At 49.1% G+C, this 24,288-nt stretch overlaps 1 protein-coding gene across 1 annotated transcript; it reads right to left on the bottom strand.

Moving 5' to 3' along the window:
* Positions 1–3,022: 3,022 nt before the first annotated feature.
* LOC141023116 (uncharacterized) lies at positions 3,023–7,759 on the bottom strand. Its single transcript, XM_073499445.1, has 2 exons — positions 3,803–7,759; positions 3,023–3,716 (listed from the first exon to the last, which is right to left on the bottom strand). Exon 1 carries the CDS (start codon positions 6,743–6,745, stop codon positions 6,059–6,061), a length of 687 nt encoding a protein of 228 aa, XP_073355546.1. The 5' UTR covers positions 6,746–7,759; the 3' UTR covers positions 3,023–3,716; positions 3,803–6,058.
* Between the last annotated feature and the right edge of the window lie 16,529 nt (positions 7,760–24,288).

Genomic DNA, 24,288 nt, shown 5'->3' on the forward strand with positions numbered 1-24,288 from the left:
AAACCATGGCGAAACGCCTTGGCCACCAAAGATTTTGAACCGGCGTGGTGACCACAGTCTCCTTCGTGGATCTCACGCAGAATTTCACGGCCTTCTTCAGGAGATACACATCGTTGAAACACACCTGTCACACTGCAATGATGCAACTCTCCATTGATAATAGTCATGGACTTGGACCGCTGGATTATCTGCCTGGCCAAAGTATCATCCTCTGGTAACTCGCCCCGGTTCTTATACGCCAGATATGGAACCGTCCAATCCAGGATAACATGAAGAGCCGCCACCAACTGAGCTTCCGGATCAGGAATAGCCAAATCTTCTTCACCAGGGAGCTTGACGGACGGATTATACAACACATCCAGCAAGACATTAGGTGGAACCGGTTTACGTTGGGAACCCAGGCGGCTTAAAGCGTCCGCCGCTTCATTCTTCCGCCGGTCCACATGATCCACCTGATAACCTTTAAAGTGACCCGCAACAATATCCACCTCACGACGATATGCTGCCATGAGCGGTCCCTGGAATCCCAAGTGCCGGACACTTGTTGAGCCACCAGATCCGAGTCATCGAAGCACTTAACTCAGCTTAGGTTCATCTCCTTAGCCATCCGAAGACCATGGAGTAAAGCCTCATATTCAGCTGCATTATTAGTGCAAGGGAACATTAGACGGAGAACATAACAAAACTTATCACCTCACGGGGAAGTTAATACGACTCCAGCCCCCGAGCCCTCCAATTGCCTGGACCCATCAAAATGAATAGTCCAATAAGTACGATTCGTCTTCTCTTCTGGCGCTTGTAGTTCTGTCCGATCATTGATGAAATCCACAAGTGCCTGAGATTTGATCGCCGTTCGGGGTATATATTTTAACCCGTAAGGCCCGAGCTCGATAGCCCACTTAGCAATCCGGCCAGTTGCTTCCCGGTTCTGGATTATATAAAGGGATGGCCTTCTCGCCAAGGCGACTGATAAAATGGCTCAACGCGGCAATCCGGCCTGCCAGGCGCTGAACATCATTAACACACTTCGGTTTGGCCAAGGAGGTGATGGCTTTGATCTTTTCTGGATTAGCTTCAATGCCCCTGTTAGATACCAAAAAGCCCAAGAGCTTGCCTGCAGGTACACCAAAGACGCACTTGGCCGGATTAAGCATCATCTTGTAAACCCGCAGGTTAGCGAAAGTTTCCTTCTTCCTTGATTTCACCACAATATCATCTACATAGGCGTGAACATTGCAGCCGATCTGTTTATGAACACAATTCTGCACACACCGTTGATAAGTTGCCTGGGCACTCTTGAGCCCAAAGGGCATGGAGACATAGCAGAAGGCTCCAAAGGGAGTTATGAAGGTTGTGTTCTCCTGGTCCTTAACTGCCATTTTGATTTGATGATAACCAGAATATGCATCCCAAAAACTTAAACGCTCGCAACCCCCCATAGCATCAATAATTTGATCAATACAGGGGAGGGCAAAAGGATCTGCTGGACAAGCTTTGTTGAGATCTGTGTAGTGCACACACATAGGCCAAGTGTCGTTCTTTTTAAGGACCAGCACCGGATTAGCCAACCACTCAGGATGGAATACTTCAACGATAAATCTAGCCGCCAAGAGCCTGGCTACTTCTTCTCCAATAGCCTCGCGTCTTTCTTCATTGAACCGGCGGAGAAACTGCTTGACCGGTTTATACTTGGGATCAACATCAAGAGTGTGCTCAGCGAGTTCTCTCGGTACACCTGGCATGTCAGAAGGCTTCCACGCAAAGATGTCCCGATTCTCACGGATGAACTCGATGAGCGCGCTTTCCTATTTCGGATCCAAGTTAGCGCTGATGCTAAACTGTTTGGACGAATCGCCAGGCACAAAGTCAACAAGCTTAGTCTCATCAGCCGATTTAAACTTTAGGGCTGGATCATGCTCTGTAGTTGGTTTCTTCAATGAAGTCATATCTGCCGGATCAACATTGTCCTTGTAGAACTTCAACTCTTCTGTCGCACAAACCGACTCAGCATAAACCGCATCACCTTCTTCACACTCCAGAGCGATCTTGTAGCTCCCATGCACGGTTATAGTTCCCTTGCACTACTAGGAAAAGGCCTGCTAGTGGCGCACCTGTTTTGGCTACTAATGGTGCACTACAGGTGCACCACTAGCATCACGCCATTAGAATTTTTTACTAATGGCGCACCACAGGTGCGCCATTAGTATCTGGTATATACTAATGGTGCACCACGCAGTGCGCCATTAGTATATCCCACGGTGCGCCATTAGTATGCCTCCCAGGGGGCCATATTTACCCATGTGCTCTGGCTTACTAATGGCGCACTAGTTGATGATGCGCCACTAGTGTGCTTTTTGTAGTGCGCCACTAAAGTGTTGAGTGGTGCGCCACTAGTATGAATATTAGGGATTATTTTTTTCTTTTCTGATATTTGCACAGGTTACAAAACATATTTCTGCACAGAATATAGAGAGCACAACATATAAACAGCAGATTTATCGAATACAATAGAAGATTAGTCTCCGAATACAATTCATCATATTAGTCTCCGAATTTAAAATACCGAACAAAGTTAGAACATTACAAGTCTCGAGACCGCGAGTAGCGAGTTTGTCTTCACATTACAAGTCGATATCGATCATCTAAACTACCATCACGTAGAAGAGAGCTGCGGTCATCACGATGAGCATCATCGCGATGAAACTGGTCTTCATCCATTTCCTCCTCCACTCCCTCCTCTCTCCCGCTAGATAGCGCGCGTATCTAGCCTCCGCCTCCGCCCTAGTGGTGTACCCTTTGTAACTGTTACCGCTGAAACGGTGAACCTGTCTCCGACACTCCTCCCAGTCGTCGTAGACTCCGGGAACCTTACCCTTGTACACGACATATGACAACATCTCTATGCACTAGACAAACAAAACGTTAGTAGCAATTCACAGACAATACATAAGCAATATATAAGTATGCAACAAAAGGATCGGAGGAGAAAAGCAACACATTAATAGCACGATTCATGGTCCTACTAATAAATAGCATCGATTACGTATAAGTTGAAAGACTGTCCAAACTAAAGAGACATACAAGTTCATTAAAGTTTAATTACAACATGAGCTAATCAATATTTCAGAACTACATAGCATCATTACTTTCGACTCGACTCAGGGACCGGAGCATGGATGAAGCCGCCGTCTTTCGTGATGGTCATGAAATCGCGATCGTTGTCAGCCTGCATTTGTAGCGTTGTTTCTATTTCACTATTGGACGGTTGATATTTGAGGTAGAACTGCCCCGAGGTACGAAGGACATCTTCATGGATGATTTCCGCAAACTCCGACTGGATGCGAAAGAATTCTTGTCTGATGTCCGCATCCTGGATTGCCGACAAGCGTGCGGCCCAATCTTTGATATTATTTGGTAGCAGAAGGTGATTATGGTCCCGTACGATCGCCCGCATGTGATGGAGGGCGTAGTAGGCATCCTTCTGACCGCCAGGCGGCTGCTTGACGCAGGGGAACGTTGTATTGTGGGTGAACACGTGCTTGCCGTACCTACGAACTGGCCTGCTGAAGGTGCCTCCAGATCTGGCGTAGCCGGGGAGAACATCATCAAGAACTTTCTTGATATTTGTGTAGTCTTTCTTCGACTGACGGTCTGAGTCGAAATACGTGGCCATGGAATATTTCAGGCTTAAGAGGATGAGTGTGCAATGTGTGTCACTGCACAAAACATGGAATGTTAGGAAAAAAAGAACGATCAAAATCTAAGAAATCATATGTTACAGGGCGATGAGGGGATGACTTACTCGGGAAAGTAAGGCACGAGGAAGTTATCCTTATCTGGGTTTGCCAGAATGACGCCTTCGAAGTATGAACTCGTGACTTGCCGGTCCCCAGCGTTGCCCAAGATCTTGGCATGCATCTAGAAGGGGTCGACTATCATGATGTCCGGGGTCTTGTCTCTAATGATCCACATCTCCATACTCAGCGAAAATAGCCGAACGAAGGTGTAGTGCAGCGGATGAAGGTTAAACATAGCGAAGTGTCATCAAACCGCATGACGATCGTACCCCCGATGGTGTTATCCACAAAGCCCTTGCCCTCTGGCACCTTGGCCACGAAAACCGGGTATGCCACATCATTCTCGAGAGACGCCGCTTCTCCATAGAAAGAACACTGTCATGCAGACTCTGCATAGCACCGGTTGTAGCATTGAGCAGATTAGTCGGTACCATCGGCCTACCCGCCACATGCACCCTCCTCGAGATATCCTTAGGTGAAGGTGGACCGTCCTGAGCATGGATCGTACTCGGCGCCGGCTGGCTCGCACCCTTGTTATTCTTTCTTTTCCGTCCCTTCTGCTTCTTCTGCTGTAATGGGATCGAGTTCTGCTCAGAGACCACCTTCTTGAGTGTGTTGGGGCTGATAATATTTCGCACCTCGGCTATCTGAGGCTCAGTGAAGGAGGCAGCTGGAGGCGTCTCCTGAGAACTGAACGCCAGACGACGCTTGTTGCAATTGGGTATCTCGGCGGTACCAGCTAGATCGCGATCGTCTTTTGCAGGGTTGGGTTCTTGAGAAGGAGGCCCCAAGAATTCGTCATCGTACCCATGTTCGTTGAAGTACTTATCGACGTTGGTAACTGTACCATCGTCGTCGTCGTCCGGATCCTGTGCCATATGCATGTTCAGATCCTGTGCCATAGGGATGTCCGGCATGTCCGGTAGCGTTGCAGGGGTCTTGCCATGGCTTGGCGCCGGCACGACTGGCGGTGTTGTCTGTGGGGTGGTGTCCCCCGCCCCCAAACAAATCTGGCTCTTCGGCCAAAGCAGGGGCCAGCTTACGCAGGTGCTGAGGGTCATCACATCATCTTCATCAGCCCCAGCGGGTCGAATCGGAGGTAACAACTCGTCGCAGCCTGGCAGCACCCGAACCAGTTCAACCCTATACACGGTGGGTGGCATCGGATTACCGTGGAACACGGGGTTGCCTAGTTGAACGATTCTGCCCTTGGCGACATCGATCAACTTGCCTCCCACGAAGTGCAGGAGAGTGCATGGAACGTCGGCGGTGCCCTGCGAAAACATGTAGGGCGTCAGGGATGCCCAGTCAAAGGCAAGGAGATGAAGTCATCGGCCGAGAGGCTTAGTTATCGTGATGGCATCGAGCTCGGCTAATGTCGAGGCACCGCCAACGGCGGGCGTGCAACTGACGGAGGGGCCGCTTGCTGCCGAGGTGCCGGCCGGCGTACACCCGGGTGCATTAAGCTCCAATGCCCGTGCCGGCGTCGGAGACACCAATACCGCCTCCGCCGGAGACACCAGTGGCGCCGCCTGCGCGTTGTGCGAGTTGCTGGCCGTGAAGCTGGGAACCGGGGGCGGCCCCTGTTGGCCGCCCCCAATCCACGTCGTCAGCCCCTGAATCAAGGTAGGCACAATGGCGGTGAGCGTCGTTCCCAGTTGTTGTTGCACTAGCTCTTGGACAATCTTCGGAATCCGCGCCACTTGTGCCTTGAGTTCTTGAACCTCACGCGACTGGCTTTCCGAGCTGGTCTTTCTCTCCTTTCGCCCACCAGCGTTATAGTATGACGACCATTTTGTGGACAAGCCTTTGCCGGCCACACGACCAGCTAACGACGGCTTACTGAGCTTATCCTTGTTTTTCATTACGTTCAACGCCCTATTTAGAGTGTTGTCCCAAGGGGACCTCTGAGACGACCCCGCGCTACTGCTTTCAGTCTCCTACGGAAGGAATGTGAACCATTTAGAAATTTGGCTTCATTAATTAGAATGCAACCATATGGAGCTAATTACGCGGGGGTGTATTCCTTACCAGAACATGCTCAAGCGCTCTGGTCTTCGGATCCGTGGTAAGCTCCTTTGTTACCGGGTCCTCCTTGTACCGGCCCTGACATAGTTCCTGGTCTGCTTGTCACGGTATTTCTCGAAGCGGGGCGGTAGGCCTTGCTCGGCACGCTCCGCGTCCTCCTTGTCCCATATAGGCTCTGCCACTCTGTAATCGCCGGGACCGAGTTGGTGGACCCCTAAGTTCAACTCCCGCATTTATTTCCCCAACTGACTTGATTCCACAGTTGCGCTGCTCTCGCACTTGATCTTGAACTCCTTGTAGTCATCTTCGCTGATCGAAGGATTTTTCGCCTTGATCTTCTCATAACTATCACCTTTGTCAATCATTCTCTTCACCGCGCTTCTCCAAGTAGACAGGGCCGTGCTCATCCTCGTGAGGGCGACACTGTTCACTTTATTCCCTGAGAGGCGTGTGTTTGCAAAGTCAGCGGGGAACTTGTATCGTTTGTGCAGCTTCGTGAAGAGGAGGCTCGGCAAATTCCCTCGGTCCTTATGCCTTAGGTTCTCGGTGTTGATCGAGACGGTGCTCCGGAGAATGCACCCGAGCTGAACCGAGTACCCCTTGACTAATTCTTTGGGCGCCGTTGGATGCCCGTCGGAGTTCACTTCAGTAAATTCCTCCTTGACGGTGCCGAGCACGTTCGGGCGCCGGTCCTTCCGTTGCCTCTTCGGTTGGCTGCCATCTGTGCGTGGGCTGCCATCATCAGTGGTGGCATCCTCGGCGGCACCATCAATGGTGTCATCCCCGACGCCACTAGGGGTTGTGTAGTCAGGATCGGTGTCTTCTGCGGCGTCCTCATAGTGGTGAGGTTCTTCCTCCATCTCCTGGGACAGCTCCCAGAATTGCTTGCCCAAACCGCCGGCCTCATCGTTCTGGGCCATGTTTCGCTCTAAATAGGAAAAAAGTTTGGTCAAAAAGTTGGTTATTGTCAAGGAACAAGATCATGGTCTCATCATTTAGGGTTTGTCGACACCGAGGCATCCTAAAAGTTAAGCTTTTATCATTTAGGTTTTGTCGACGCCGAGGCACCCTAAAAGCCTAAGCTTTCATCATTTAGGGTTTGTCGACACCGAGGCACCCTAAAAGCCAAGGTTTTATAATTTATGGTTTGTCGACACCGAGGCATCCTAAAAGCTAAGCTGGGAAGGAGAATTCTAAGTTGGGCCTAATCACTTGGCTCTATTGCCACCTATGGTTTAATGCAGCAAGAATAAAGGGGCAGTTGATCCTACTTAATTAAGTACTAAGATACCCCGGCCCATGCATTAGTCACAAGTACCCCATATGTCCTATTTTTAGCAAAGTCATGCTAAAATTCACGAAAAATTTCAGCATGACCTTTGCTGAAAATAGGACATATGGAGTACCCGAATTTGCCGGAACGGAAGTTAATCGGCATTCCAACAAACTCAAGGGCCTCTCGGGGTACCTGCAAAATCATCATGACACGATGGTCGGAGACATGACCTTTGCCTAACAGTTCTGAACTCCTGCCAAAACTGAACACAACATATACCAAGAAAAAAGAAACCCGTCTGCTTGCTGTTAAGTAGCCACCAGCAACAAGCAATCACAAATACTATCATTATATGTAGTTTTTTCAGCCCAACTCATGAAGACACGCAGAGAGAGATTTGGTTTGATTTTATTATTTCTTTCTTTTTTTGCGGGAGCGGTCATGGTAAAGCAAAATTTATCTATACATTGTAAAGCAAAATTTGGTTGATGGAAGAAGAAATAGTACTACTGTCACATGGTAGTATATGTGACATGAGTTTAAATAAGTTCAGTTTAGTAGTTGGCTAGGTAATGCAAAAACAGAAATTCAGAGACAGTGAAGAGATCACGGCTCAAAACTAACAACCAAATTGTTTAACTTATGCTGAAGAACATAGCATACCTTTATGCTACTGATCTCCATGAATGTGTTGTTCTACATACCTCACGCTACATATCAGATTCAAGATACTTGCTTCATTCTTTACTTGATTCAGTGTATGATACTTGTCATGCAATTTTACTTTAAGAGTTTTAATTGAATGGTTGCAGCCATATATGAATTTTTATATATGTTTTAATTTGAATGATTCACTCAATTAAAGCTACTGTGTGTTCTGCTTAAGTTCCATTCAGTGTGTTTTTTGTTTAATTTCTCTTTGGTTTGAGGTTCTGTGTGAAGCAACCTAAAATGTTTTGGAGCAACATCACTAAGAAGACACCATCTTAAGCCAAGGAGCCCGAGACAGCAGCTTTGCAATTATACAAGCACATGAGCAGGGAACAGATTGAACTGAACTGAAGTATATGAACGGCATTCATGTTCATCAGATTCAGTTTTAAAATTTGCCTGGGTTTTCTATCTTATTATTTGCCCGGACGATCTTATTATTGCAAATGTGGAAGAGCATGAAAGTAGCTACCAATAAAACAGCAAGCAAGGGAAAATTAGTCTGCTACTTTCAAACTAAAATCAGCATCCTTATGTTGTATGTATAGCATAGTACTAATGGCCATGTGATGTATTTTGAATCTAAATTTGTTGCACTTGCAATGAAAAATACAGAGGGACATATGAGGGGATAATCATACTATTGTTGTTCAGGTTGTTGGTCGCAAGGGAGACAGACGAGCCAGTCCAGGCGGCGCTGAGCAGAGGGACAGCTGAGCAGGGGAGAGCTGCTGCAGGGCGTTGCACTAAAGTGCACGGAAGACCCGGGCAGGTGAGCAGGATGGCAGGTCCGTTGGCGCCGGAGTTGAGGTGTCGGCCGGTCCAGCCACGCGCCCACGGGCAGGATCGACCAGCCGAGATCCAGGGAGGAGGAGGCCGACGGGCGGAAGGCGCCGAGTGACGGGTGGCGGAGCAAGGTTAGAGGGAGAGGGGAGCGGCAGAGAGGCACCGGCGTGGGCTGCTTCGACGCGCCGCCATGATTTGGCTGCTGGATGCGGCCAGCGCTCGGGTCGCGCGGCGGCGAAACAGGGGATCAGAAAGGGGAAGAAAGGGGATCGATTCGGGATTTTAGTGGGGGGAGGCTTAGCAATGGCTCACCCCCTAGCAGTGCGCCATTAGAATTTTTTTGATAGCAATGGCGCACCCCCTAGAGGTGCGCCATTAGTAATCTTTTTTTTGGATAGCAATGGCGCACCCCCTAGCGGTGCGCCATTAGTAATCTTTTTTTGGATAGCAATGGCGCACCCCCTAGCGGTGCGCCATTAGTATTTTTTTTAGGATTTTTTGTTGCCTAGCGGAGGGCCGACAACGGCGTCTTGAACCCTAGGTCTCGCTCGGGGGGGGGGGGGGGGGAGGGGGTGGGTGGTGCGCTCGGCCGATTCCGTTCGGGGGAACCGAGCGAGGGGACAGGGGAGGGTGCGGGGGGTTAATTTTTTTAACAAATTCAATACTTTTTGTGAATTAGAAATTCAATAGCATAATAAACATAAATAAATATTCATGAGGACACTAGAACAGAAGAAATATCATTTCAATATGTCGAAATACAATCGAGAAATGAAGGCTACAATTTAAATACAATCGATCTTAGAGCTAGCTATCTGTTCACAATCTTCTTGCCCTTATTTTTCGTAAATGGAGTTCTTCTCTTGAACGGACGTCCTTTAGGTAGGGTGGTCCTGCTTCTTTTTGTGGTGTATGCTGCAACTTCATCGTCGTTGTCATGTTCCATCTTCGGGTCGCCGTACTTGTCGAAGTCTTGCTCATTGGCGACTCCATCCATTCCGATGATCTTCCTTTTGCCTCTCCTCGCGACAACACGACTGGGCTTTGACGGGTCGGTAATGAAGAAGCATTGGTCCACTTGGGAAGCCAGTACCCATGGCTCATTTTCCACGGTGACGTTTGCGCCCGCGGTCTTGAATTTGGCTTCGGGTATAACCATGGTGGTGAAATACCGGTCTTCTTTTATGACGCTCTTGGCCCATCTGACACGGAACATCGGGACCTTCTCTCCAGCGTAGCTCAGCTCCCAGATCTCCTCGATCCTTCCGTAGTATCTATCCTTGTCGTTACCGGTGTAGGGTTCCATCGTTACCCCAGAGTTCTGATAACCATCTCTCTTCATGTCCTTTCCCTCGGTGTAGAATGTGTAGCCGTTGATATCGTACGCCTCATACATCATCAGGTTGTGCTCGGCGCCCTGTGACAAGGCGAATATGAGTTGTTCTTCCGCGGTAGAATCCTCATGTAAAGGGTATGACAGAAGCTTCTGCTTGAACCAACACGTGAAACATGAGTTGTGCTCTTTGAGTATATCTCCGTCCGTCCTCTGTTGGCCTTGGTCATTGTACGTCTTCTCAATAAAGGTTTTGTGCTCTACCACCCAAGGATCGACCACGTCTATGTGTTGTAGCGCGACTAGGTTTGCTCTTTCAAAGTCGGCGAGTCGACCCTTGAAGTCGACATGCATTTCGCGGGGACCCTCACGGTGACCCCATCTAGTGAGCCTGCCGAGGTGCCTATTGACGGGCAGACCAACGGGGTTCTCGATGCCTACATAATTCGTGCAGTAGGAGATGCACTCTTTGGTCAGAAAGCCCCTGGCTATGCTTCCCTCTGGACGTGACATGTTGCGAACGTATCCTTTGATGACACAATTCATCCTTTCGAACGGCATCATGCTGTGCAGGAACGTCGGCCCGAGTTGGATGATATCCTCCACGATATGGACCAGCAGATGCACCATAACGTCGAAGAATGCGGGCGGGAAGTACATCTCAAGCTCGCATAGTATCACCACAATCTCTTCCTGTAGCCTTCTGAGTTGCCTCACGCCAACCGACTTCTGAGAGATGACATCGAAAAATTTGCATAGGCCAAATAGCGTTTCACGGACGTGCACGTCCATGATCCCACGGATTGCAACTGGAATTATCTGCGTCATCAGCACGTGACAGTCGTGAGACTTCATCCCGCTGAACTTCTGCTTCGCTGAGTCTAGGTATCTGCTTATCTTCCCCGCGTAACCGTAAGGAAGTTTTACTCCTACGAGGCAGGTGAAAAACTGATCGATCTCCTCCTGACTTAGAGTGAAGCACGCGGGAGGGAAGTCATTTCCGGTCTTCTTGGCCTTTTTGCCTTTGCGACGACTTTCCGTGTCCTGCTTCGCCTCATCATCATCATTAGCGTGAAGCTCCTCCCTGATGCCCATTGATTTCAAGTCTGCCCTTGCTTTCGGCCCATCTTTGGTCCTCTCTGGCATGTTGAGCAGGGTACCAAGCAGACTCTCGCACACGTTCTTCGTGATATGCATGACATCTAGGCTGTGAGGCACACGGTGGATCTTCCAGTACGGCAAGTCCCAGAAAACAGACCTCGTTTTCCATACCTTCAGCAGCGTCTCTGGCGCCTTTCGCTTCTTTCCCGGCTCTGACGCCTTTTGCTTCTTTCCCGGTAGTGGGCAATCTTTCCAATTTTTCAACAGCTCGTCTATTTCCTCGCCGCTCCTCGTATGCGGGCGTCTTCGGGGTCCGGTTTCACCATCGAACAGATCCTTGCGTTTTCTCCACGGGTCATCATCGCGAAGCCACCTTCGATGTCCCATGAACACGGTTTTCGAAGACCCGGGATCTCTATCTAGCTGGCGATACGTTGTGTCATCCATGCACCTGACGCATCTAGAAAATCCGTGGACCACCTGCCTCGCGAGATATCCGTAACCGAGATAGTCGTGCACCGTCGTGAGTAGTGCGGCTCTCATAGGGAAATATTCTTTCTCTGCGGCATCCCACGTATTGGCTGGCGTTTTCCATAGCGTGTCTAGCTCCTCTTTCAGCAGCCCCAGATACAGATTGATGTCATTCCCTGGTTGTTTCGGCCCTTCAATTAGCATACTCATGTGAATGTACTTCCTCTTCATGCACAACCAGGGGGAAGGTTGTACATCAACACAAACACAGGCCAGGTGCTATGTGTGCTTCTCTGGCTGCCAAACGGATTGACTCCATCGGTGCTCGTGCCCAGCACGATGTTCCTTGGATCGTTCCCAAATTCTGGGAGTTCGAAGTTCAACGCTTGCCACTGGCTCCCATCCTTAGGGTGACTCCGCATCTTGTCTTTTTAATTTATCTCCGGATCATTTGCGTCATCTTCTCACTTCTTCTCCTCCCTATCCGCATGCCAACGCAGGAGCTTTGCTACCTTAGGGTCCGCGAAATACCGCTGCAGACGAGGAGTGATCGGAAAGTACCACACCACTTTTTGAGGAGCTTTCTTCCTCTTCTTGTATCAAGTGACGCCGCACACCGGACATATGGTAGACTCCGCGTGCTCGTCCCGATAAATGATGCAATTGTTCATGCACACATGGTATTTCACGTGCGGTAAATCCAGAGGACACACGATTTTCTTCGCCTCCTCGAAACTGGTCGGGCACTTGTTCCCCTTGGGAAGACGTTCATGCCAGAATGACATGTTCTCGTCGAAGCATGCGTCGGTCATTTTGTGTTTTACCTTCATCTCCAGAGCCATGAGCGTTACTTTCAAGCGGGTATCCTTGGGCCTGCATCCTTCATACAATGGAGTAACCGCGTCTATCTCCAGTTGATCCAGCTTGGCTTTCTCTCGGGCGGCAGCTCTTGTGTTATCCGTCTGCTTGAGAAGCAGCTCTTGAATATGAGGGTCCTACACCCAGCCCATCGATGGTCCATCATCGTCTGCTCCGGCATCTTCATCTTCATGATCATGCCCTTCGTCTTGATCTTCCTCATCATCATGTCCGGCATCTTCTACATGATGACTGTGTGCAGCATCACCGTCGTGATCATGTCCTGGAGATTCTTCGTCTTCTCGCCCGCCCTCGCCGCGGTGGTTGTCTTGCTGCCCTTCCTCATTTCTTGCCCGGCCCCCGTGGATGACTTCATAGTCATCTTCATCACCTTGCCACCGATAGCCATCCATGAAACCACGCAAGAGCAGGTGGTCCCGCACCTGCCCGGAATCCGGGTCCACAATAAGGCTCTTCAGCTTGCATCTTCGACACGGACATCTTATCTCCGTCTCATTCTTTTGAAGCATCTCGGCCTTCGCGGAGCTCAAAAACCTATTCACGATGCCTTCGGTCATCGTGCGGACCATGGTCGCCTGAGGGGTAGAGCAAAATGATATTTTAGAACCAAGAAAAAATTTGGCATGACTTTCCCTAAAAATAGGACCAAAAAGAATGCATAGTGCCAAAATTCTCGCCGAAACGGAAATGAATCAACATTCCGGCAAAATATTGGCAACTATCGCATTTCAAATACCGGTACCTGCAAACACAAACATATATGCAACACCACAAACATATGCAAACCACAAACATACATAGATCTAGCTAGGCCATGAAAAGTGCATGTGCACGTTGTTGGAGGGAGAAAGAGTAGATCTACAACATAAAGAAAGCTTTCCCCTTACTTACCTATCAAAAAAAGGTAATTTAACCACTTAATTTGGATGAAACTATGATGCAAATGAGGTGAGGAGGAGGAGGCAGCCGAGACAAGCTTGGGGGAGGAGGTGGAGAGAATTAAGTTGGGAAAGTGAGTGTGTAGGTGGTTGTCCAAAATATCTAGCTGGTCCCAGGTTACTAATGGCGCACCACCTACAAATGCGCCATTAGTAAACCTGGTTACTAATGGCGCACCAGCTGATGGTGCGCCATTAGTAGTTTTGCAAAAAAAAGATAGTAGTGGCGCACGGGGTGAGTGGTGCACCATTACTAGTTAAAACTAGGAATGGCACACTGTGCCCTGGTGCGCCATTAGTATTTTTGGAAAAAAATATGTTAGTAGTGGTGCACCATGGGTGTGGTGCGCCATTAGTGTCTATCACACTAATGGCGCACCAACACATGGTGCGCCACTGCTATATAGTAGTGGCGCACCACATGTCTGGTGCACCATTAGTGTCCATATTATCTATAGCCATTTTCCTAGTAGTGTTGTGACCCGGCATCTTGAGCTGCAGATAGAGATAAAAAGGCCGTGCCATAAACTTAGCATAAGCTGGCCGTCCGAACAGGGCATGATACAGGCTTTTGATTTTCACCACCTCAAAGGTCAAAATTTCTGATCTTGAGTCATACTCATCTCCAAAAGCCACCTCCAGAGCTATCTTACCAACAGGATATGCCGATTTACCAGGCACCACACCATGGAACACCGTATTGGACGGTTTAAGATTTTTATCTGTTAACCCCATGCGACGGAAAGTTTCATAATAAAGGATATTGATACTACTCCCTCCATCCATGAGTACCTTAGTGAACTTATAACCTCCCACCTGAGGTGCCACCACCAGTGCCAAATGACCCGGATTGTCAACCCGGGGCGGATGATCCTCTCGACTCCACAAAATAGGCTGCTCAGACCAACGTAAGTACCGGGGAATCGCCGGTTCAACGGAATTCAGTGCCCTCTTATGAAGCTTCTGATCGCGCTTGTCCAGGCTAGTGGTGAAGACATGGTACTGTCCGCTATTCAACTACTTCCGGTTGCTCCGGTAACCCGACTGCTGCTGTTGCTAATTCCCCTGATTGTTATAACTACCTTGTCTTCCCTCATTGCCTTGACTGCCATGCCCGCTCTGGTCACCATGAAAACCTGAACCAGAACTGCCTCCACCATATCCCGACCCATGAGACCCGGAGCCTGAGCCGCCACCCGGTCCATGATCATACCGGAAAGAATTAGAATTTTTGAACTCTTGCATGATGTAGCAATCTTTCCAGAGGTGTGAGGACGGATTCTCCTTCGTCTCTTGTTTTGGGCAAGGCTGGTTCAACAGATAAGACAGGCGGTTCGGGTTAGGATTTGGTCCTCCACCGCGCTGAGGCGGTTTACCCTTACGTCGTTGGCCCTTGTCATGTGTGCTGCTATTAGCCACAAAGTCTAAACTGTGGTCCGCTTTACGCTTGCCGCCGTTTCCATGACCCGCTGGGTTGTGGTGCTGCCCCTTGGCGTTGCCGCTCCTTTTTCCCTTCCCTGTCTTATCATCGTCAGACTCGGGATCCTTGGTACTATCAGAGTCGGCATACTTCACCAGAGCCGCCATGAGGGTTCCCATGTCATTACAGTGACGTTTGAGCTGTCCCAACTTCAACTTCAGAGGTTCAAACCAGCAATTGCCTTCCAATGTTAAAACTGCAGTATCAACATTGATGCGGTCCGATGAATGCAAAATCTCTGAAACCCGGCGCACCCAACGGGTTGTTGATTCTCCTTCCTCCTGGACATAGGCAGCTAAATCCACAATTGACATGGGCTGCTTGCATGTATCCTTGAAATTCTGGATAAACCGGGCTCTCAACTTGGCCCATGACCTGATATAATTAGCCGGTACGCTTTTTAGCCAAGTGCGGGCCGTCCCCTCTAGCATCATGGTGAAGTATTTCGCACACGCCGCATCGTCCACATCCATCATCTCCATGGCCATCTCATAGCTTTCGACCCACGTCTCGGGGGATAAATCGGCAGTATAATTCAACACTTTGCGCGGGCCCTTGAAATCCTTGGGCAGACGAACGTTGCGAAACGCTGGGACGAGACACGGTACCCCCAAGGAGCTAGAAGCAACCCCTGGTTCCACCGACGTAGTTGGACGAACCGGAGTAAACTGACGGGCATCATGCTGCGCTGCCAACTCGGCCTCTCTACGTGCCCGAGCCCGGTCCACCACCTCCTGAGCGTCACCAACACTACCCGCCGGATTATTGCCACGGGCCAGATCACGGCTCCGTGCGTTGCTTGATACTGTTGGTTCATCCATACGCCTACTGTAACTCCGGCTTGGGCGGGGGGTGGAATGGATCCGGTCGCGGCTATACGAATGAGCCTCCTGCTGAACCAAAGCTGTCTGAAGAAGCTCCCTAACCCGACGCGTCTCGACCGCCGTCGGAGACTCTCCTTCGATCGGGTTGGCCGCCAGTCGTGAAGCGGCAGCGACAATGTTGTCCATCGGGTTAGAGTAATGACCTTGCGGTGTTGGGACATGCTGTGCTACAATGTTGTTTTGATGAGGCGGATCCACCAATCGTGGCTGAACTGACGCCCCCGCTCCAGGTGCCTCCGCCCGGTTTACCGCCGGCGGATTACTGGTCCCCGCTCCTGGGGTGTTTAAGAGGTTTCTAGCGTCATAAACCAGTGGCAGGCGAGATCGGTACCTCCTCTTCAGGACTTCGAAGGGAAAAACTCAATTCATCACAACAAGGTAGAGAGGGGAAAACACCATATGATCCGACTATAGTAACAAAGCCCGCGATACATCAAGACCATGACATCTCAAGAACACGAGAGAGAGAGAGAGAGATATTAAACACATAGCTACTGGTACAAACCCTCAGCCCCGAGGGTGGACTACTCCCTCCTCATCGTGGTGGCCGCCGGGATGATGAAGATGGCCACTGGTGACGATTCCCCCCTCCAGCAGGGTGCCGGAACGAGGTTTAGATTGGTTTTCGGTGGCTATAGAGGCCCGCGGCGGCGGAACTTCTGATCTAGGTTAACCCCGAGGGTTTTCGAAATATTTGTGAATTTATAGGGTAAAGAGGGGGTGCGGGAGGCCACCGAGGTGGGCACAACCCACCTTGGCACGCTTGGGGTGCCAGGCGCGCCCTGTTGGGTTGTGCCCCCCTCGGGGCACCCCCCAGGTGCTGCTTTGGCCCATTGGAAGTGTTCTGGTCCATAAAAAATCTCCAAAAAGTTTCGCGGTGGTTGGACTCCATTTGATATTGATTTCCTGCGATGTAAAAAACAAGCAAAAAACAACTGGCACTGGGCACTGGGTCAATAGGTTAGTCCCCAAGAATGATATAAAGTTGCTATAAAATGATTGTAAAACATCCAAGAATGATAAAATAATAGCATGAATACTTCATAAATTATAGATACATGGAGATGTATCAGCATCCCTGTTGGGGATTTTATTACTGAATATAAACCGGCCAGGAGAGGCCGGGTTATCCCCATAATGAGTTATTATATTCACATCCCATGAAGACAAGGAATGCGGCGCTTTATGAAGGCCCAGGGCCCAAAGGCGAATTAGGGCCTGTAAACATAAACCGCCATATCATATGTAACTTGTGTTCTAAGTTAAGAAAGAGTTGAAACCGAGCCGAACACATTTGTGAGCCGGCCTCGGGATTCTGTAAACCGCTGGGCGTCAACCTGAGTATATAAAAGGACGACCCGGGGCGGTTGAGGGGGGGATCAATCTGAGGGCTAGACATAACTAGGAGAGCCGGTTTACGGTGACTCCCTCGTGATGATAATAAGACCTAGCCTCAAATAGCATGTAGGGTTGTTACCGGATGATGTTTCCCGGGGCCCGAAGCTGCCTAAATCCCTGTCTTATGTTGCATCTCTCAATTCCGCTCAACCCCTCTCAAGCTACCACATAGATGCGTTGGCCTCACGACTAAGTCCTCACACTAGGACATCTGCCGTGACAATTCCACGACAGTTGGCGCCCACCTTGGGGCCTGCGCACGATGGTGTTGAGTTCTTGGAGGGATCTCTCTTTGGGATTGAGAAGCTCGCAATTCATCAGGAGAATTATTTATTACAAAGTGGCATTACGCTGCGGAGATGGAGGCGCGCCAATATCATGTGGTACAGGAGGTCGTCGTTGCACAACGGACTCCCACACCGGCTTACAACGCCATGGCCGTCTCTTGCGACCGCACCGGTTTACAACGCCGTGGCCGGTTCATCTGTCCGAGCCACCTCTAATATTGTGGACGTCTTTACCGTCCGTCTATTGCGGCCTGGTCTACATCGACACACCAGGGCCACACCTGTCTGCATGAGCGGTTTATTAAGTATGAGTAAGTCACTGCTTGGGTAGCCCGGTTTTCATTCAACAAATTGGAGGCAAATCATCATATATTGTCAGCCGCCGTCTGCACTGGATGGCTCAATGTGCAGGCGTACAAGTTGCCACCACTACAGTTTGGTTAACTTCAAACAGCCAGTTGGAAGGAACCATTGGCCGAGTTGCTGACTCGGCTCATACGGGATCATTGATAACCCGCCGCAGTCACCTCAACCTTCTGTGGATTCACATCGCGCTATCAACACCGATGATATACACCCTATGCTATGGTCAAATGTGAAGAATATCAAACCAACTCTTTGAGTCGTCTTAAGACTCGGGGGCTGCAATGACATGACTCAGAAATCTTGCTAGTTCCAGCTAATTTAAGAAGCCCGGGTCGTTGGAGGGTAGATAACCCGATCCCGGAGGCTGCTGTCCTATTGGGGAAAATTTAAAAGGCCGTCAGAAAAATTCCGGCTCCCAATGATGCTTCCGGTTTACAGTCTGGTTCAAGGGAATTCCCGTCTCCCACACAACGCTAATGCTCTAACATACGGTTCAAAATTCCGGTTCAAAAAAGAATTCGTCTCTAAGCAAGTTCGAGTTCTCAGAAAAAATAAAGGTTGCCGAAGATAACTTGTTGCTATGATGCGCAGTTCAAACGTGGGTATCCTACCTTATGGCTTATCTTATTAAGGTTACATGGGGGCTTGCTACTCAAGATAAAGGGACCAAAGAGAGTCTGTTGCAACGCACAACTCAAACATAGGTACCCTGCTTTGATGTCACTTGGGGGCGACCTGCTTAAGTGAGCAAAGCCTTGATTACCCTCTTGATCACGCTTGTATGCCTTCAATAAAATGTTACTTGGGGGCTTTTTTTTCCAATGGACAAGAGTTTTTTATGACCCTTGTAATAGGCTATAAAAGCCAGGCTGGGAAGCCCGGTGTATTCACCGAAAAATCCGGGTTATCCTACCTTTTTAAGTTTGACACTCCGCCTAGATTGACTGGAATGACCCGTCGTACTTGTGACAAGTCAATCTTACATAGACCCTGAACTTGTCCAAGTTAAAACAATGATTGATTATGTGAGGTCCGACTCATAAGGTTTACATAAAGGTTTAACTCAGTGGTTGTGCTGCCCTTGATAGCACTTATGATTTGGGCTTGGCGGCCTATAAAAGCCTTGTTTTTTCTGATTTGTTATTCTTTCAAATTTCCGGTGGTTGTTAAACCGGCCTAGCTCTGGACTTTAAGTCGCCAGTATATGATAAATTTTCGGTGATTGATAAACCGGTCTGGTTTTGGACTATAAGTCGCCAGTGTATGATGAGAAATTATCCGGTGTTTATTAACCCGGCCTGGCTTTGGACTATAAGTCGCCAGTGTATGATGATCGTATATATTTGGGGGCACTATGCTCTAAGTTTTGGGGTATTGCCCTTACTGCATATGGCAAGGTAACCCGAGGGAATGAACTGATTTCACAGGCCATGTAGCCTTAATTATATGGCTCATCATTGAGCGTCTTTGGGTTTGATAAACCGCCCTGATAGCAGAGTATTGAGTCGCCAGGATATTTTGCCTTGAGCGATCAGAATGATGATATTTCATGTTCCGGGTTGATACTGGCCCCGGATTATAATTCTCAAGGTGTCACCATGGTATTAATCTACAGGTATGTCCTTCCATAATGATACGGATATTTTGGTTTTGATAAACCGCCCTGGCTATGGACGCTAAGTCGCCAGTATTTATTTTGGATTGCGCCATTTCAATCATGCGCTCATAAATCATTGGATTATATTATTCAAATCTTCAAATAGCCAACATGGCTGGATTTTATTATGGTTATCAATAACCAGTATTATGATTGAGGTCTTTTCAAAATCGCTTTGGCACAATGGATGTTATTATCAATGGATATGATTTATTCTGCAATTGAAGAAATAGTCCCGAGTCACTGCAGGCTTACGACCCGGCACTTGGCGGCTACATTATTCAAGTTGAGATTACATCAAATATGCAAGTCTCATGTCGCTGTCAGCATGCACCGTAACACTTGGGGGCTACCAATTGCTTCTGTCAAAAAATTGAAGGTACACAAAGTTCAATCCATTATATTGAAAAATCCACTGCTCAGTTGGTAAAGCACAAAGCTCTTAACCTTGTGGACATGGATTCAAGGCCATGACTTATGATGTTTTTTGATAAACCGACGTTCATTAACCCGGCTCGGCTGTCAACTACAAGTTGTTAGTACATGATCACTTATAATCCGGAGTTTCTTAACCCGGTCTAGTTGCGACTCCAAGTCGCCAGTATTGAATAAACCGGTGTTTATCACAACCCAGTACAGTTTTATCATAAACCGGTGCAGTATCAAAGGAGTTATCATTACTCAAGATTGGAGTTATCACCCTCACTACAAAAGATGGTCAGCCAACGTTGGGATTCAAGGTCACAGGCACAACTACGGATTATGAACGTCATATATCTTGAGCATGGCGACTTAACAAGTATCAAGCAAAATAAATATGCACGAAGACATAACAGACCAGGTGTTTGAACTAGCCTATTACAAAGTGTCTCAGCGCCCAAAAGAATAATTGTTTTTTCAGCAAGTGTTGCGATTCGCAGAAGGATAATCCGGCCTCCGGATCATGATTCGTCACCAGGTTGACTCGACGGCCGCGGATCATCTTGCACCGGTTCATCCTCCTCATCTCTACCCAGCGGCTGGAAGTCAATAGTTGCTGAATTGATCCCAGTTAGGGCTTGGAACACAACTTCATCCCTTATAAGGGCGGACGGTTCAATGTCAGGGGCATAAGTATGCTTACGGATTGGCGGGATAAGATTTTGAGCCTCAGGAGTTGGTGCAGCAACCCGTTTGTTGTTGACGTCATAACTCGCCTGATAACGAGAAAGATCAGCTTCTTTAGCCAATTGGCAAGCTAGTGGACGTACTTCCCGGGTTATACCCCGAAGATCATCATTGCCAAATTTTGATCCGTCTTCTTTTAAGCTCGGATAACCTTTACTTACATCCTCCGGATCAAGATCAGGCACCCACGCTTTTGCTCGGGTTAGTGCGGTCAGAGCACCAGCTCTCGCAGCAGATCTTTTCAGCTCTTCTACCCGGGCAAGCAGCATTGACAACCTCTCTAAAGTCTCCTTGATTAAAGTTGGGGGTGGTTTGTTGTGAGAAGCAGCACAAATGATCCGTTGCGCACTGGTATATAACTGCTCTATCAGAGTATAGGCAGCCTTCAACTTCTTCTGTACGTCAGAGCCTAGATGGCTAATGTGAGTTCCTGCATCATTACAAACATCAATAAACCGGCACTGAATGGATGATATGATGAAAACTTAAGGCCAGGATGATTACCGAACACAACAGCAGTCATGGCATGTACTTGCCGCTTTACACCAGGCAGCTCATCTACCACCGGTTTAAGAGTTGCTTCTGCATCCTTGACACTTTTTAGCACATCGGATTTTTCTATGTTCCAATCCGCCCGCTCCTTGTTGAAATTCTCCTTCTGTTTTTCCATGGCGGCTAGGGCACCAGTCAGCTCATCTTTTGCCTTAGAAGTTTTTGCTTGCTGGGAATTGATGTTTTCGTGCAGATCAGAGATCTGAGTTTCCTTTTTACTCAGCTCAGCCTATAAAGACAGACATGCCATGAGTTGGTAATACATATTTGAAGTACCAAGCACATAACAGGTTATGCACCTGATACTTGGGGGCTAATGCATATTTGCTCATCATTAGAACTTTCTGCAAGTCCCAAGCACAATACAAGTATTATTCTTGGCACTTGGGGGCTAATGTATAACTGTTCAAAGTAACAAATGGGTTTTTCTTCTAAAAAGTCCCAGTTTACCGTGAAAAGATAAACTGGCCCTTGGGGACTACACCAGCAAAAGTTGCAGTATTATAATTATAAAGTACCGGTTCATCTTTAAAAAGATAACCCGGCCCTTGGAGGCTAAGCATGCAATGTTAAGCTATTACTAAGTCCCGGTTTGGATTGATATAATAAACCGTCACTTGGGGGCTACTGGAGTTGATATTGGTAATTGAAAACAAGAGGAAACAGTTATGCAGAGTTAAGCACTAGTTACCTCGTATCGCTCCTTCATCAAGTTTACCAAACCGGCTTCATAATCGCGGTTTGTATACAGACGGTTCAAGAAGCCAGAGTGAAGATCTTGGGCATTGAGATGAGCGTAGCTTGACAAGTCTATGCTCCATTTTCCCTTGCTCATAGCAGAAAATTCATCCTTGGCACTATGCTTGGATAAAGCGACAGGATTGCCGGGAGCAGTGTGGCCAAAGCCAGTAATCATGATGTCATCTTCCTTGTCACCAGCAGCTTTCACTGGAGTTGACGGCTTATCAGTAACCTTAGCTGGACTTGCCGGTTTATCAGCATCTAGACTGGTGTTGTTTTTTCAGACTGTGTTGGGGATATTACCCATGGGCGTAAACCGGCCAGGAGAGGCCGGGTTAACCCTGCATGTGGTTCATCATGACAGAAGCCCATGAAGACAAACGGTGGCGTTTTATGAAGGCCCAGGGCCCAAGGCCGGTTTAAGGCTTGTAGATATAAATCAGTATTAGTATGAATAACTTGTATTGTAAGATAGAGAGAGCAGAGACTGAGCTGGATACGTGTATGAGCCGGCCTCGGGATTCTGCAGACCGACGGGCGTCAACCCATGTATATAAGGGGACGACCCGACGGCGGTTCAGGACAAGAAACAACAACTCGAGACTCAGGTAAAGCGTGTTTGCTCCCTGATGATCGAAACCCCAGCAATTCCATCACAACTAGACGTAGGCTTTTACCTTCATCGTAAGGGGCCGAACTAGTATAAAAACTCTGCCACGTCCCTTGTCCGCTTTAACCCCTTTAAGCTAACCCATGACGATGGCTCCGCGACTAAGTCCTTTCACAAGGACATCTGCCGTGACAATTCCACGACAGTTGGCGCCCACCGTGGGGCTATCGCATGATGGTTTCAAGTTCTTAGAGGGCAGCTTCGAAGGACTCAAGGGTTACGCTGTGGGCTGGATGACCAAGAGTCGTCGTGGCAAGATCTACATCGACGATGCATGGGGCCCCGAGGCCGACTCAATTGAGTACGGGTACCGGGTCCCCTTTGGTGGCATACACGTCTTCATTGGCAAGATCGGCGGACCGGGCCCTGAGCCGGACATCTGCACCGACCTCGTCGAAACGGCTCAGCGTGCGAGATCTGCCCGGGTCAAGCCTATCATGAAGCGTGCCTTCGTGGGAGTCATCCATGGAAGGGAATCTGAGGATAAATCGGAGTCTGCTGGTGAGACCGTCATCTATTCCGACGGCGAGTCATCAACCGGAGAGACCGAGTCACTGTATCAGCTTCAAGATGGTCAGATTGGGGGCTGTTCCGATGGCGACAGTATTCCGGACTCCCTTGATTTGCCAAACTGAGTCATGATTTTCATGGCCGGTACGCAACCAGCGCTTCACTCTTCGACCGCAGCGGCAATGGTTTTCGGATCAGCAGCCAGGGCAGGAGGCTCCATGCGACCGCCGGCCCAAGTCTTATCTGATTTATTTGACGCATTGGCAACGCTGATGGCGGAGGTTAACCCGGCAGATCAGGATGCACGCAATGCGGAGATTGCAAAGGTAAAAGATCAGATCACCCAAGCTAAAGCTCACTTAGCAGCGGAGGATGCCAGGATGGCCGCGGAGCGGGCCGCTTTGGAGGCCCAGGCGTACCGGATTATGCTGGATCAGAGTGCATCAAACGAAGTCCTGAAAAGGAGGTACCGATCCCGCCTGCCGCCGGTTTACAACGCCAGGAATCTCTTCAACACCCCAGGAGCAGGGACCAGTAATCCGCCAGCAGTAAACCGGGCGGAGGCACCTGGAGCAGAGGCGCCAGTTCGGCCGCTGGTGGTGGATCCGCCCTGTCAGAACAACATTGTGGTACAGCATGCCCCGACACCACCAGGTCATTACTCTAACCCGATGGACAACATTGTTGCTGCCACTTCACGACTGGCTGCCATCCCGATCGAAGGTGAATCCCCGGCGGCAATCGAGACACGTCGGGTGAGAGAGCTTCTTCAGACAGCTTTGGTTCAACAGGAGGCCTCTCATATAGTCGCGACCGGATCCACTCCACTCCCCGCCCAAGCCGGAGTTACAGTAGGCGTATGGAGGAGCCAGCAGTATCAAGCAACGCACGGAGCCGTGATCCGGCCCGTAACCCGGCGGGTGGCGCTGGTGACGCTCAGGAAGTGCTGGACCATGCCAGAGCACGAAGAGAGGCCGAATTAGCGGCGCAGCATGATGCCCGTCAGTTTTCTCCGGTTCATCCCATCACATCAACGGAACTAGGGGTTACTACTAGCTCTTTGGGAGTGCCGTGTCTAGTTCCAGCACTGCGAAACGTGCGTCTGCCCACGGATTTCAAGGGCCCGCGCAAGGTGCCGAATTACACTGCCGATCTGTCCCCCGAGACATGGGTTGAAAGCTATGAGATGGCCATGGAGATGCTGGATGTGGACGATGCGGCGTGCGCAAAATACTTCACCATGATGTTAGAGGGTA

Source organism: Aegilops tauschii, chromosome 1 (assembly GCF_002575655.3).
Source record: "Aegilops tauschii subsp. strangulata cultivar AL8/78 chromosome 1, Aet v6.0, whole genome shotgun sequence".
Taxonomy (NCBI): Eukaryota; Viridiplantae; Streptophyta; class Magnoliopsida; order Poales; family Poaceae; genus Aegilops; species Aegilops tauschii.